The following is a 13,537-nucleotide window of genomic DNA, read 5'->3' on the forward strand; positions in this document are numbered from 1 at the left end:
ACCAGGTTTCTAGTGCCAGAAGAATAAAGTTTTTTCTGTATTTGCACTAAAAACAAAGATACTGCTTCTGGTGCAAAAAGAGGAAATGGTGACACAGAAGTGGTTATTTCCCTGATGTTCTTGCCTGTTGTCTCCTGTGGTACCATGGCTGGTTGTGGAGTTGGTCAAAGCAAACACTGAACAAGCTCTTCCCTAAGATGGGAGAGTTCTCTCTATTATTTGTCTCTGAAGATTACTATTTATTGTATTGGGGACAAACAAGACTATGTTCCTCTTGACCAAGAACTACTAAGCTTTAGGCAAACGCTCCCATGCTGCATCAAGACATTGTGAAGAAGCACCATGTTCTACACTGGTGTATCTCCCATGTCATTGTTTTCTTTTTTTCTGCATCAGATTACAGATTTTCTATCATTTGCCAACATGGCAGATTAGTGTCAATGTTCTTAATGTTCCGAGAAGGCCTGTAATGGAATAAAATTATTTCTTTAGTTCCTTGAACCATCCATAAGTTATAATGACAGGGTGAGGAGAAAGGGATTTCCTCTCTGCACTGACTTAGAAAAAGATCTTTGGTGGGACCCACTGTGTCTAACTGAAGCATCTAACCATGAAACAAACCGTAGACAGCTAATGAAGCACTCCTTCCAAGGCAACTGCCTATCACAAAAGAGATTCTGTCCACCAAAATTGTCTGAAGTTAGGCATCCTGACTGTTCCTCCAGAGATCATAGAAGACAACTTCCTTTCTCAGACAATTAGAGAACACGAGCAGTGACTTGCGGAGGATGTGAGTCCCACCCTGGATGTCCTAAAGGTATCTAGAGTCTTTCCTGTTGTAGAAATGCGTAGAGGTGCTCCCAGGTATTGTGTTTCTCTTTTGGTTTACATACCAATGTCTGGTTTGGAGAAATGCTGCTCAGTCCATCACCACCACATACCTACCTCCTCGGAAAGATGTTTTCTTTTTGGTTTTCTTCTAGATGGAGGGCTTTCATCTAATACTACTTAGAGGAGGAAGATAAATTACCCACCTAGAACTGAAGAGCTTTTATACTGTTACTAGAAATCAATTTGAAGATTTTTGACAGCATATATTTTTATGTGAAAGCACAGATTTGTCATAACTGGAAGTTTGATGAAACTTTCATTCAAAAGGCTTCTCTGGGGCAGGATGAAAACGGCAAGGAGGGGTGAGCCAGTTGACATGCCCCTCATGAAAATAGTCATTCACCCAATTGTTAGATGACTATCATAAAATGGGCTTTTTAGTTGTTCTGAAGAGGTACTTGCTGCAGGCTTTTACATCTAAAAGGCCTTGGCATATCAAAACATGTAGTCTATCAGAATTCTGCTTTGCCAGTCAACTGTCACTGTAGGTCTTGGCTTCCCCACATTTCAGTTTCTGTAATCTACTCTCAGCTCTGAAAAGTACAGGGATTCAGAGTGAGGTTAGGAAAAGCATTCCTTACCATAAATTCAATGTTCAAACACTTGTGAAAGAAGATTCTTGCTTTCTGAGCATGGATATATTCCATGGACTGTCTCCTTGAAGGATATGGGGTACAAATGTCTCTTTTTACAAACTGACCCAGCCCTTATGTGTACGTGCGCATCTGTGCATATAAATTTCTTGGAAAGTCAGTCCCTTTGTTAGCAGAGATTAGAGGAGGAGGGTTGGTTTGTATTCCGAAGGTATCATGGTTAGCTCTGGGAAAGACTCTGTATAGAATATGAATGGCAAAGAAAGTGTTTATGAGAGATACCGAGCAGCTTCATGCCTTCTTGAGTGATCAAACGGAACAGCTGGTATTTCTTGCCTGATGAGATTGTTGTTGAATTGGACTGATGGGGTTTCTCTGCAGGGTAAAAAAGATTTTATTTCTTTTTATTCAATATCCGTTCTGAAAGCTAGGCAAACCTACTGAAGTATGTTTTGCTTGAGATTTTATCAGCCTTATTTACTAACCCCTGAAACTTAGGTAAAATTTCAGTTACGGTGAAGCAGGAAGGTGTAAAGCTCAGACTGAACAGCAGTGAATAACTTTGATAAATAGTCCTATCTGGAGAATGAAAGAGTTGTTCAAGAAACAATTCCTTCTCCTTTTTCCTCAGAATAAATGTAAATGAAATCCAGGGATATGCAGAGGTCAAAATATGATGGATGACGAGTTTTCTGCCTTGTATGATCTCACCAGACAATACATTTCAGTCTCTATAACTTGCACCAGCTTTTAAAATATTTTTAAAATATTTTATGTACTGTAAAGGAATGAAGAGACAGATGTTAATATTTTCCACTAGAAAATTATTTTAATATTTGGACTGGTCAAGCATGAAGAATAGTTTAAGTGAGTGAGAGTTCTAATCTTAGCTGCTGACTCTTAAGAATTAGAAAGTTATTTCTTACATATTTACTTCCTTCATTTGTAAGGATAACGATGAAGGTGTCACCCCATTCGGTCCTCTTTGACAGGGATATTGTTGAACAGTCCTGCAGAATCTCTCCTTACCTTTGCTTTCTCTCATAACTCTTTTCACATGGACCTGTGCTTCTTACCCAGCTTCCAGGATGCTCTCCTGGAGTGCAAGAGGAACTGCCCAAGCAGAACTGATCAGCTCAACATACCTTCCTAGACCTCTGTTGAGACTAGGTATCGCAAAGCTAGACAACGGTGCAGACTGAAGTGGAAGCTACTATTGATGCTATCCAGTCTAGAGATGCATTGTCCTCTGCAGATTTATACACAGAGCATTTATGGATAAAAGGAGAATTTTTTTCACGAGACCACTGTGTTAGAGAAGAAGCACCAGGCACCTCTTTAGAATGAGGGGTTGGAAGTCTACATAAAATGTGAGATGTCATGTTAGAGAATATCAGAAAGCAAAGATGGGGAAAAGTTAAGTATTTTCAGCCTTTTAAAAATCTCATGTTTCCTACTTTATTTTGTATTAAGCAAATGCAATCATTTCTGTATCAAAAATGAGAACTCCAGCCAATATGAAGTTATATGTAAGGAACTCAAACAATGAGTTTACAAGATCAGTGAGAATACTTGGGGCAGAAGGGCAAGCCCTCTCTTTTTTTTATTGCCAGGAAGCACATGCTCTTGTTATATGATGAACAACAGCTTTCTGCAGGCAATCAGTCATGAGATACAGCACCAAATAAGCTGCTCAGGAAAGACAGATTGCTAGTCTATTTACAGTTACTGAGGCTATGCACTGTTACTATCTGGAGAAGAAGCTTAGAGTTCTCCTGAAGAAGTAGACATTCAAGACTTTGCACGGCTTGCCCATCGGACCTAAGGTGTTTCCAACTCCTGTGAAGAAAGGGGCATTTTGTGTGGATTTGATAGGCTGAAAATGAAGGCAAGGAGGTTTCTTAGATCCTTTCTCTGTGTATCTGCATTTGATTTTAACCTAGTCCTCTAATTTGGCAAACCAAAAGGAAACAACAGCAACCCACAACAGAAGAACCTAGTGTACTAAGGATTAACACTTCCTCCTCACCCACATAGTACAAATTCTGTATCTTATACTCATAGCTGAAGTCTCCAGGCAATGTAATCCTCTCTTTTAACCCTTTCCCCAGCTGGTGCATGGAAAGTCTGTTACTACTGCGTGCAAAAATAAAGAACTGGAGGGATGATGAGAAAATACCTGGTCCAGTTGCTGTGCTTACTGGAATGATCAGTAGAACTGAAAATGGTCATCTAAACTTTCCTTGAAAATTCAGATGATGAGTACTCTACAACTTCTGCAGAAAGCCTGTTTCGGTGCTCACCTATACTTGCAATTGGGAAATTGAACTTAATGTTGAAACTAAATCTCCTCTGATGCAAATCAGTCCAGTGACTTCTTGCGATATTGTAGGTATCTTTATAGGCAGTCTTTTACATACCGTCATACTGTTTTTTCTCCCTGAATCTTCTCTATACTATATTTTATAAATCCAGTCTATTCAAGGTTTCTTTGAGTCTATATTTTCCAAAGGAAGGCATAAGATCTTTGAATTATGTGCCAAGATACTCTATCAGGGTAGATGGGTTTTGATGAATACTTATTACTTCTGCTAGGTTCATTTTTGACCCTTTACTTTGAAATAACCCTAATAATCACAAGTTTTCTATAGCAGAATTGGAAGCAGGGATTAACACTAGTATTACTGAAAACAAACCATGTACTTGCTACAAGTAAAATCTGCTAGCAGTTTGTTGTCTATTTCCATACTCACAGCTCTTTGTGTGGGACACTGAATAGGACAGTGTCATGCCAATAAACAAGAACACTTCCCAGTGAATCACTCGATGCATGCCTGATTTGCTGTCTTTCTTCACTTTTCAAATGTTGATTTTTCAAACATTTCACCAAAATATCATTTAGCAAACTAGTTTAAAAATCAGAGAAAAGGCTTGAGTTGTAATTTTCCACCTTTAGGTTTCCTAGGATTATTCAGGATAGAGAGCTTCTGATTGAATATTATTGTTATTGTGTTGTATTTTTGCATTGTCAGTCCAGTTCTTAAAAACGGAATTTTTCTTTGTCCACCAAACTTCATTGCAATAGAGTCAAAGTGCGATAGATGTAGAAACCTTATCACTATAATCAACAAATAAGTACAGTAGTTATTGTCATTGACCATTCCACAAGGTCTGCTGTTCTAAGCTCAGATGTTTTAAGCCTCTGTGACCACCATTTTACCCTACATGACTCTGATGTTGTACCATTTTGTACGCTTTTACTTAAAACAAGATATTACATTTTTTGTACCAGAGTTTTTTTCTTTACATCTTCAATTGCAGTCCTAGAATTTATTTTAGATGAACATGATTGCCTATCTGTGATAAGGTTTTCACATAACCATCACCAATTTTATTTATATAGGATGTTCTGCTACTTAATTTTTCAGGGCTCTTTCTCAGGATGATCAAGATGATACCCATTTAAAAATAGAGGATATCATTCAGATGGTAAGTTTACCTTGAAATTTAAACATAAATACTCCTATAGAAATCTTGTGGTTTTAAGTCAATAAAATGTAGCACAACTGCAGCTTTACAACTCTGGACAGAAATACTGTTTTTTTATATCAGGAATATACATTTCAGTTTAGAGAAAATAAGAATTTGGAGCCCATATCAAAGTTTATCATATCAAAACTTTAGGATTTGGATTTAAATCACACAATGAATTAAAAAAGGGGAAGGATGTTGATACATATGAAATTTTAAGTGTCTGCCATCTCAACTGCCATCAGAACCATAACTGGCTTTGACTGACAATGCCCGTCCTCCAAACTGTAGTCACTACCATCTCATAAGTGCATTGCATTAATCCAAAGAAGAGTGTGGGCAGTATGATCATGAGCAGAACTAGGTGCAGTATTATTATGTGCAAAGTAATGTGGAATACACAGACTTTAATTGACCTATGTACTTATTCATGATTTGGTATGGGCCTGTTTTCCTGTGAATTTCCAGCCTGATGTTTACCCTTATGTTGTTAGCAATTTTCCTTAATTCTTATTTCTTTGTAGCAAAGAAGCTAATTACAACTCTCTCTTGAATGTTCGTATGAAGTTCTTAATACCCTGTGCTTTGAAATGTCCTTTGATGCAAAAAGAGATCATTAAGTGTTCTCCTTATTTTTGCAGTCAGATTGTCCAAAACCAGAGTGCTTTGAGACTTTGTCAGCCATGGAGCTTGCAGAGCAAATAACTCTTTTAGACCACGTAGTTTTCCGAAGCATACCATATGAGTAAGTGTTCTCCTACGAGTGACTGAAGCGAGCATGGTGGATGAGTTATTGACTGGCAGTGTTAGGCATTACACTAATTCATGCTACTGACAAAAAGGTTTGCACACATAGCAGGATAATGTCCTTTGGCTGTTCCTATCATTGCCTCTGACTCCCCTATATTTTGATCATGTTTTGAAAAACTGAGTTCTTTGCTAAGAAAAAAAATCTGTGCTCTAAGGCTCTGGGCTAGTGAAGGGTGAATTATAGAATGGAAGTACTGAGTCTCTAGGGAGGGAGTGTCAAATCAGCTTCATTCATACAGCAGTTTAACACGAATATAACCATGTAAGCTGACAAGACCAATTTCAAACAGGGTCACAATGCTGAAAATTAGGATGGAGGGATTGGGGGAGGGGATTAAAAGAAAAATAAATCTTCTTTATAATGCTTACTACTTCAGACAGAGTAAAAAAATGCTATAGTGAAATGCTGGAATTAGTGTAAAGCTGTGTTATTAGCTTCTAACAAAATAAGGTATACTTGAAATCCACTTAGGCTTTGGTTACAGACAGAGACTCTGTGCTGTGTATATTAAGGGCATTTTTGTTTGTTTTGTTCTCTCCCCTCAATATTTAGAGAGTTTCTTGGGCAGGGCTGGATGAAAGTGGATAAAAATGAGAGAACACCCTATATTATGAAAACTAGTCAACACTTTAATGATGTAAGTACTCTTAAATATAGATTGCTTTCTAGGAACTCTATTGACACTATCTATGACCTCTGGAACAAAAATATCTTTTGTTTAGAATGTGATGTAACTTCTTATCTGCTAGTAACTGAATGTTACAGTCATTTTGTCATTAACCTTTTAAATCAAAGCACATGAGTCTCATTTTCAAGAATTGGTACTCAGCATTTCAACAGCAATGTAATAGAATATAACATTTTAAACTGTGCTACAATGCCTTGTTGCTTACAGAAGAAACTGAATTTTCTCCAGAGATTGAAAACGCAGCACCAATTCTATTTAATGAATGCCCTTTGTATCCCCAATCATATACTTGCTCTTTACCATTTTCCTTGAATTTTATTGAGAGACTGGTTTTATTATTGTTGGCTTGGCATACTCCCCATTGCATCTCTTACCCTTCTTTCCCATCATCATTCCACCTCCCCTTCCCTACAACACTGTTCTCAATACACTTTCTCTGGTTTTATTAAGAGCCATGAGTTCTGTTGTGCATTATTTTTGGCTGCTGTGTTCAGTAAATAATTTTATGTTGAAAGGGATTATATTTAAATGTCCTACATTTCTTCCTCCTTGTTTGGTTAGATGAGTAACCTTGTTGCCTCCCAAATCATGAATTACGCTGATGTCAGCTCCCGGGCTAACTCAATTGAAAAGTGGGTAGCAGTAGCTGATATCTGTCGATGTATGCACAATTACAATGGTGTGTTAGAAATCACGTCAGCCTTGAACAGAAGTGCAATCTACAGACTTAAGAAAACTTGGGGTAAAGTATCCAAACAGGTAAGAAAGATACGATTACAGTATGGTTTCTAGTTTTCATTGCTCAGTGTGTTCAGAAAACAACATGTTGAGATAGGGAGATTCCTCCCATAAATATTTCTACTTTTACAGTACTCTTGACTATTTGCTGGAAACACCAAGTGGTACTGTATTTCATCTCAAAATATTTTGTATTTAGCTTACCCTTTTTTTGGTACCATTAATTAGATATCTGTAGGAACAAACTGATTTCAATAGAATTAGCAGGTGCCTAAGCCTACAACTTGAGCCTGAAGTTTTTTGAGAAAACTAAATTTAGATATTTTCAGGTACACACATCTAGGTGGTTACTAGCTATAACTGTAGTCAGATCAGGTGCCTAAAATAGGAGCCATATTTCCCTGCCTGTGCAGAAAGTCAGGCAAAAGGTCAGCATTTCCTCTCAAGGTGCTGGCATTTTGCTACCCAGTAAGAGAGCATAGACAACCAGACCTCTTTCTCATTTAGGTGCCTAAGTTTAGATGCAGCTAATATCTCCCTTTAACCCTCACCTTGCTGCTGAGACTGACAGAAGCATGGCTGAGCCAGTGAGAATGTCTGCCAATAACAAAAATAAGACACACACAAAAAAGACTAGCCAGGATGAAGAGTAACCAGTTTTTTATAGGGAGTTGGACTTGATCCTTATGGGTCCCTTCAAACTCGAGATATTCTATGATTCTGTGATTTTATGTTCTCTCTTTTAAATGGTTTGGAGAAATTGTTTGAATTCTTTAAACCACAGCTTTCTGTTATTTGAAAAAAAAATTAATATTTTAGTATGGTGGAATAACAGAGCAAGAGGAGGTCGGTAGGACAGAACCAATCACTTGTAAGTTAGGCAGTATTTGGGTACAGGATTTACTCCAGCTAATTGGAAGATTTCAGGTTGCCCTTTTTAGATCTGGATAACTGATATGCAAAAGATGGGCTTTTATCATTGCATTTCCTCCTCCATATGTTTCTGCAGCTTTTGCAAAACACTCAAGCAACCCAAGCAATGAAATCCACATAGAATACATTCTGACTTCACTGCCTTGTTTCTTCAGTCAGCTTTTTCTCAGATGCTGTATAGCTGGTGCTACGTTCTTTTATTTAAAAATATGCTAAAAATCCTTTCAGTATAAACTGTTATATAAGTTTACCTCCAAAAGTTCTATGTTTTGGATTTGATTTTGAAACTTCTCAATTAAAAAAACCCCAACAGATTAACATTGTTGCATAGTTCTCCAGTACTTATTGGAAATATAATCGGAGTGTTTCTTTAGCCTGCTATTTAGAAGAAAAAGAAAGTGTCTGCTCTGCCTACAGCTTTCTTTTAATTGGAGATTCAGTTTCAAATATGACAAATTTCTCACGATTCTGTACACTGTCTTAAGTCTATAGCATAGATGATAGACTGAAAAGCAAATTTATTTTGCTTACGAAGTAACCAGGCTCTGATGATGCCCACTGAAAGTAATCTGTGTAAGACAGTAACATATTTTCAAATATATATTCAGCTTTTTTCAGAAACTTGGAGGCAAAACCAACTTAGTACAAGATGCAAGACATCTTTTACTGTCCCTAATTTCAGTAAAAGCAGCTGAGGATCCTCAGCAGCATGTACGATCAAGTCTCTAATATTCTTGTATACATAGTAAACTGCATTGCTGAACATCAATTTAATGAACTTGTGTTTTTTCCTGAATTTGCAGGCTAATAATATGACCATAGGTATAGGTTCTGTGTATCAGTCAAAGGAGAATCTTTAATGCTGATTATTCTCCATTTTCAGAAATACACTAGGAACTACAATGAAGCTAAATTCCTAATGCCCATGTTATTACTTTTGAAAATGGGGTAAAGATGCTAAATAAATTACACCTTTTCTAAAATCTAATCCCAGACATTTATGTGCAACAGCAATGACATTTGTAATGCATTTTCTTTCTAGACAAAAGCTCTCATGGACAAGCTTCAGAAGACTGTGTCATCTGAAGGAAGATTTAAAAATCTTAGAGAAACACTCAAAAAGTATGCTTCCCTACATCATACAATTGTGTTTTGTTATAAGCAGTGGATATTGTTAAAGATCAATTGGCTTTGATTAAGCTTTAATAATTAATACAATATTGGAAAATATTTTAGCCTAATAACCTTGTAAATTCTAGTTTTATTCTGTTTGGTTTTATTGTTTTGCTGAATATTCCATGATTTAGTACCCTGATAGATAAGTATAATATCTCCAGAGAATTACTGCAAAAAATTAAGCTATTATTCTATTCCACATTCTATGTGAATGTTCTCTGTTGGAATTACTTACACTGATGAACTTTTTCAATAAGTGTGAAGCCAGGTTATAATTAAAAGTTCTTATTCAAAATCAGGATTCCAGAGAGTCCTCGTTCCAGATAAGAAGTTTAGGACTTAAGAATAAGCTTGAGTCAGATGAAAGATCCATTCATTCCTTTATCTCGTTTCTGACAGTGGCCGGTATCTGTTGAGAGGAATGTAGGAACAGGTCAAATACACAGTGATATTTGTTCTCCTATACCCTCCCAGCCCCCTATAGTCTGCCACCCTGGAAAACAGCCTGGTTTTTTGTACAATAGTCCTTGAAAACAATTTTCTTTAATTGATCTGCCAGGTTGTGTTTGACCGTATGTAATTTTGGTATCCAAAATACCCTGTGGCAAGGGTTCTACAACTTATGTATTGACTCCAACTGTAGGCATACAAAACCTGTATTTTTGCAAGTTCTGTAATTAGAAGTAGGCTTTCCAGGACTGAGTTGTACAACTTCTTTAAGTGGTCTTGAGAGAAGCAAGAATAATTGCTGAAATGTTTCAAAACCTACATAGTTCATGTTAGTAAATTTTTACTTTGAAAATATTTTTTTAAATGTTTTTACTCACAATATATGAACAGATACTTTTATACACCTTTCAGTTAACATATTGCTTGCCTGTGTATAACAATCACCCTCACAATATGAAAAATTCCCAGATGAAGCGCACTGCTAAGCATAGTCAGCAGTCTGCCTGAGTTAAAAGTACAGCCATCACCCTGCATTTGTCTTATGCCAGAGCCTCAGAAAACCAAGTTTGCTACTATTTCTTCTGAGGCAAGAATCGGTGCATAGGGAGCAGATTATTGCATTAGGAAAGCAACAATCATTATCCCATTCCTGCTGTCCCTCCAAGAAAAGAAAATCCTTATTCTCTAGGGTCTGTGTTGACAGTTTTCCATATCGTCTTTGCTACCTCTCTATCATCCTCTTTCTTCTTTGTCTTCAACTGTTGAGAAGGCCTGAATAGACTTTTACAGAATGGTGTGTACATGCATGCATACATACACACACATACACATAAGTATATACATGCATATGTGTATATACCTCCATATGCACACGCTCATGCACACACATACATGTACCCTTGCTATACCAGGATGCTTAGACAACTGCAGAAGACCAGCCATGCAGAAGCATGTCCACATGCATTTTTAGCTTGTGTCAGGGATTGTCTGTCAATCTGGATTCAAACATGCTTGAAGTTGTTCTCTGAGCCCAGAGTTTACCTGTCCTTCCTCTCACTGCATCATGTTACCATTCTACCATTTACTAAGGCTATCTGCCATTAATATTAGATATTGGACAGAATACATTGAATTTGTCATGGGCAAAGCAAATACAACTCAAGTGAAGCCAGAGAAGCCGTTTGTCTTAGAAATGAATGCATTGATTAGAAGTACGTTAAGTAATAAAGAGTTTATGTGAATTATGAAAAAAATAGTTTGTAAATTTAGCTACAGGCAAATATGCTGATTTCTTGTTTCACAGTTGTAACCCACCTGCTGTTCCCTACCTTGGAATGTACCTGACAGACCTGGCATTCATTGAAGAAGGAACACCAAACTTCACTGAGGAAGGCCTTGTCAATTTTTCCAAAATGAGAATGGTAATTTTCAGTTCCTTATATGCTTTCCCAACAGGTGTTTAATTATGTGAGTTAATTATTGATTTAACTACAACTCCTTTGAATTTAACTTCTAAGACATACAAGTATATTGGCCCCATGCAAGATAGGTACCTATTTGAAAGCTATTACTTGACCCAGTCTTCTATCACCACCTTCTGGTAAACTGAGTATTTTTGCAGGGTGAATTTGCCTCTGATTTGTTCTTTGAGAAGTGACAGACAGAAAAAGCAGCTGTCTGAAGCTCGTGAAGGAGCAACAAAAGGCTTTTTGAAATAACCAAAATTAAAGGAATGTGATGATTCACCAGAAATCAATAATCACAATCTTCTTTTCATGTGTGCTAAGGACTATCTAAAAAAGTGTTTTAAAGTTGATTTCTCTCCAACTACCATGTGTTGTTGTTTTGTAACAACTCCTCAGAGGGAAGCATAAAAATTTGTCTTCTAATCTCAGCTTAATGCCCTTCCTATGGCTACACATTGCAGCAGTCACTCGAGGCAAAGAGAAGAGTGTGGGGAGGGGAGGGGCAAGATGGTTCACTTGAGGTTGACTGAACAAGAAATGGTTAATTTAGGAAAGTTAAATCCTTGGAAGCCATTGGGAGATGATCTCTGCCCTTCCCTTCCCTCCTCTCAGGATAAATTGCATAATTTGGTGCAAAACTCTTGCCTTATGTGGCTTAGCTGAAGTCAAAATGCAGTTATACTTACTCATATATATGTATTCTTTTGGAAGATCTCACATATTATCAGGGAAATACGCCAGTTCCAACAGACCTCCTACCGCATAGAGCATCAGCAGAAGGTAAGGCTCTTCTTAGGCACTGTTACCTACTAATGAAGTCAAAGCTGTGGTAGCATTGGTAAGATACAGCTGTTGTTGAAAGCTAAAATCCATGTATTCTGCTCCCACACAGAGAGAGAGAGGACAGACAGAAATACAGACAGGTGCTCTGGGGCTGTAATACCCTCACCCTGGCAGAAGGTCTTTATTTGACACTGTATATAGAAGCAAGTTTTTTCCTGTTTCTCTGGAAGCTCTCTCAGGATTGCAGCCTTCATGGGTCTGGGGTATCAGGGAACAGGTTCAAAGGGAAGGATGTTCTCCTTGCCCATCTGGAAGTAAAATTCCCCAGGGAATCCCAGAATCCCAGGATTAGGGGACAGGAGATGGCCCAAGCATCTGCTGATTGTGCAATTGCAATTCTTTTCCCCTTGTCCCTGATGGGAACAATGAAAATTTGCCCAAAGCCAGTCTGTACCTTCAGAGGAGATGTCATCTCAGACTTCAGGAGAGCAACATGGGCTTAGGTAACCTGGCTAAGGACTTGCCCATTCCTAAGAGTCTGTACTTGATTCCTAGAGTGCTGCTGATGCAGCTTTACACCGTTCAAACAAACTGTTGTGTTTCTCAGGAAGACAACATGAGGGGATCTCGGGATGTGAAACAGGCTGAAGGGGAAGAGGAAAGCAGAGAAATTTTTGTGGAAGTAACATACAGTCCATTCATCTGTGTTTTCTCCATTCCAGGTCACTCACTATTTACTTGACAAGACACTCATCATAGATGAAGATACCTTGTATGAGCTTTCCCTAAAGATTGAACCCAGACTCCCTGCCTGAGGAGCCAGCTTTGCCTCAGAGTCTACAGAAAGCTTTAGTACAATGAACAAAATAATCCATGCCAAGTCCTAAAGACAGCAAGGGAAATATTAAGAATGCAAGCTCTTTTCCAATAAGAGATACAGAGCCTCACAGCATTTCCCTCTCAGGCAACAAAAATGAGCATGGGAAGTGGAAGACAAAGATGCTTCCTACCCGGATTAAGTGATTGCTGCTTTGCAAAGATAATGTTCTGCAGTAGGCAGTGTGCATTTAATGGAAAATAAGAGGCTTTCCTGTGAATGAGTACTCATTGTAGCCATCTTATGTGACAAATTAAGGGGACAGATTTAAATGGTGGTAATATACTCAGGTATATTGAGATAAATGAGCAAAATGAGATGGCTGTGATGTCATCTGGGTTGATGGTTAACCATGTGTTCACTGAGGCAGTAACAGTAATGGCGTCCTCATATTGTATTAACTTCATTGAAAAAAGCGTTAACTTCATCTTAACAGTCATCTACTATCTTGGAGTGGCATTAAGGTGGCATCTGGTATCTTCAGATCTGCAGTTGTTCAAAATACTTGCTATACATTTAATGCTACCCCTTATAAAATGTTACGTTCTTTAAATGTCTTGCCAGCCTTTTCTAAGGTGACTGATTTTACCTATAAATGGA

General features: G+C 37.8%; 1 protein-coding gene across 1 annotated transcript in view; it reads left to right on the forward strand.

Moving 5' to 3' along the window:
- The window catches only part of RASGRF2 (Ras protein specific guanine nucleotide releasing factor 2), a gene marked incomplete at both ends in the record, with an annotated part of 129,485 nt that extends 116,610 nt beyond the window's left edge, over positions 1–12,875 (forward strand). Inside the window, 8 exons of the mRNA XM_082013028.1 lie at positions 4,913–4,973; positions 5,657–5,760; positions 6,379–6,463; positions 7,076–7,273; positions 9,228–9,307; positions 11,115–11,232; positions 11,989–12,057; positions 12,783–12,875. Coding sequence (XP_081869154.1) covers positions 4,913–4,973; positions 5,657–5,760; positions 6,379–6,463; positions 7,076–7,273; positions 9,228–9,307; positions 11,115–11,232; positions 11,989–12,057; positions 12,783–12,875 — 808 coding nt within the window. The remainder of the gene's footprint in view (positions 1–4,912; positions 4,974–5,656; positions 5,761–6,378; positions 6,464–7,075; positions 7,274–9,227; positions 9,308–11,114; positions 11,233–11,988; positions 12,058–12,782) is intronic.
- Positions 12,876–13,537: the final 662 nt, after the last annotated feature.

This window comes from Phaethon aethereus (genome assembly GCF_964289735.1).
Source record: "Phaethon aethereus genome assembly, chromosome: Z".
NCBI classification, from domain to species: domain Eukaryota; kingdom Metazoa; phylum Chordata; class Aves; order Phaethontiformes; family Phaethontidae; genus Phaethon; species Phaethon aethereus.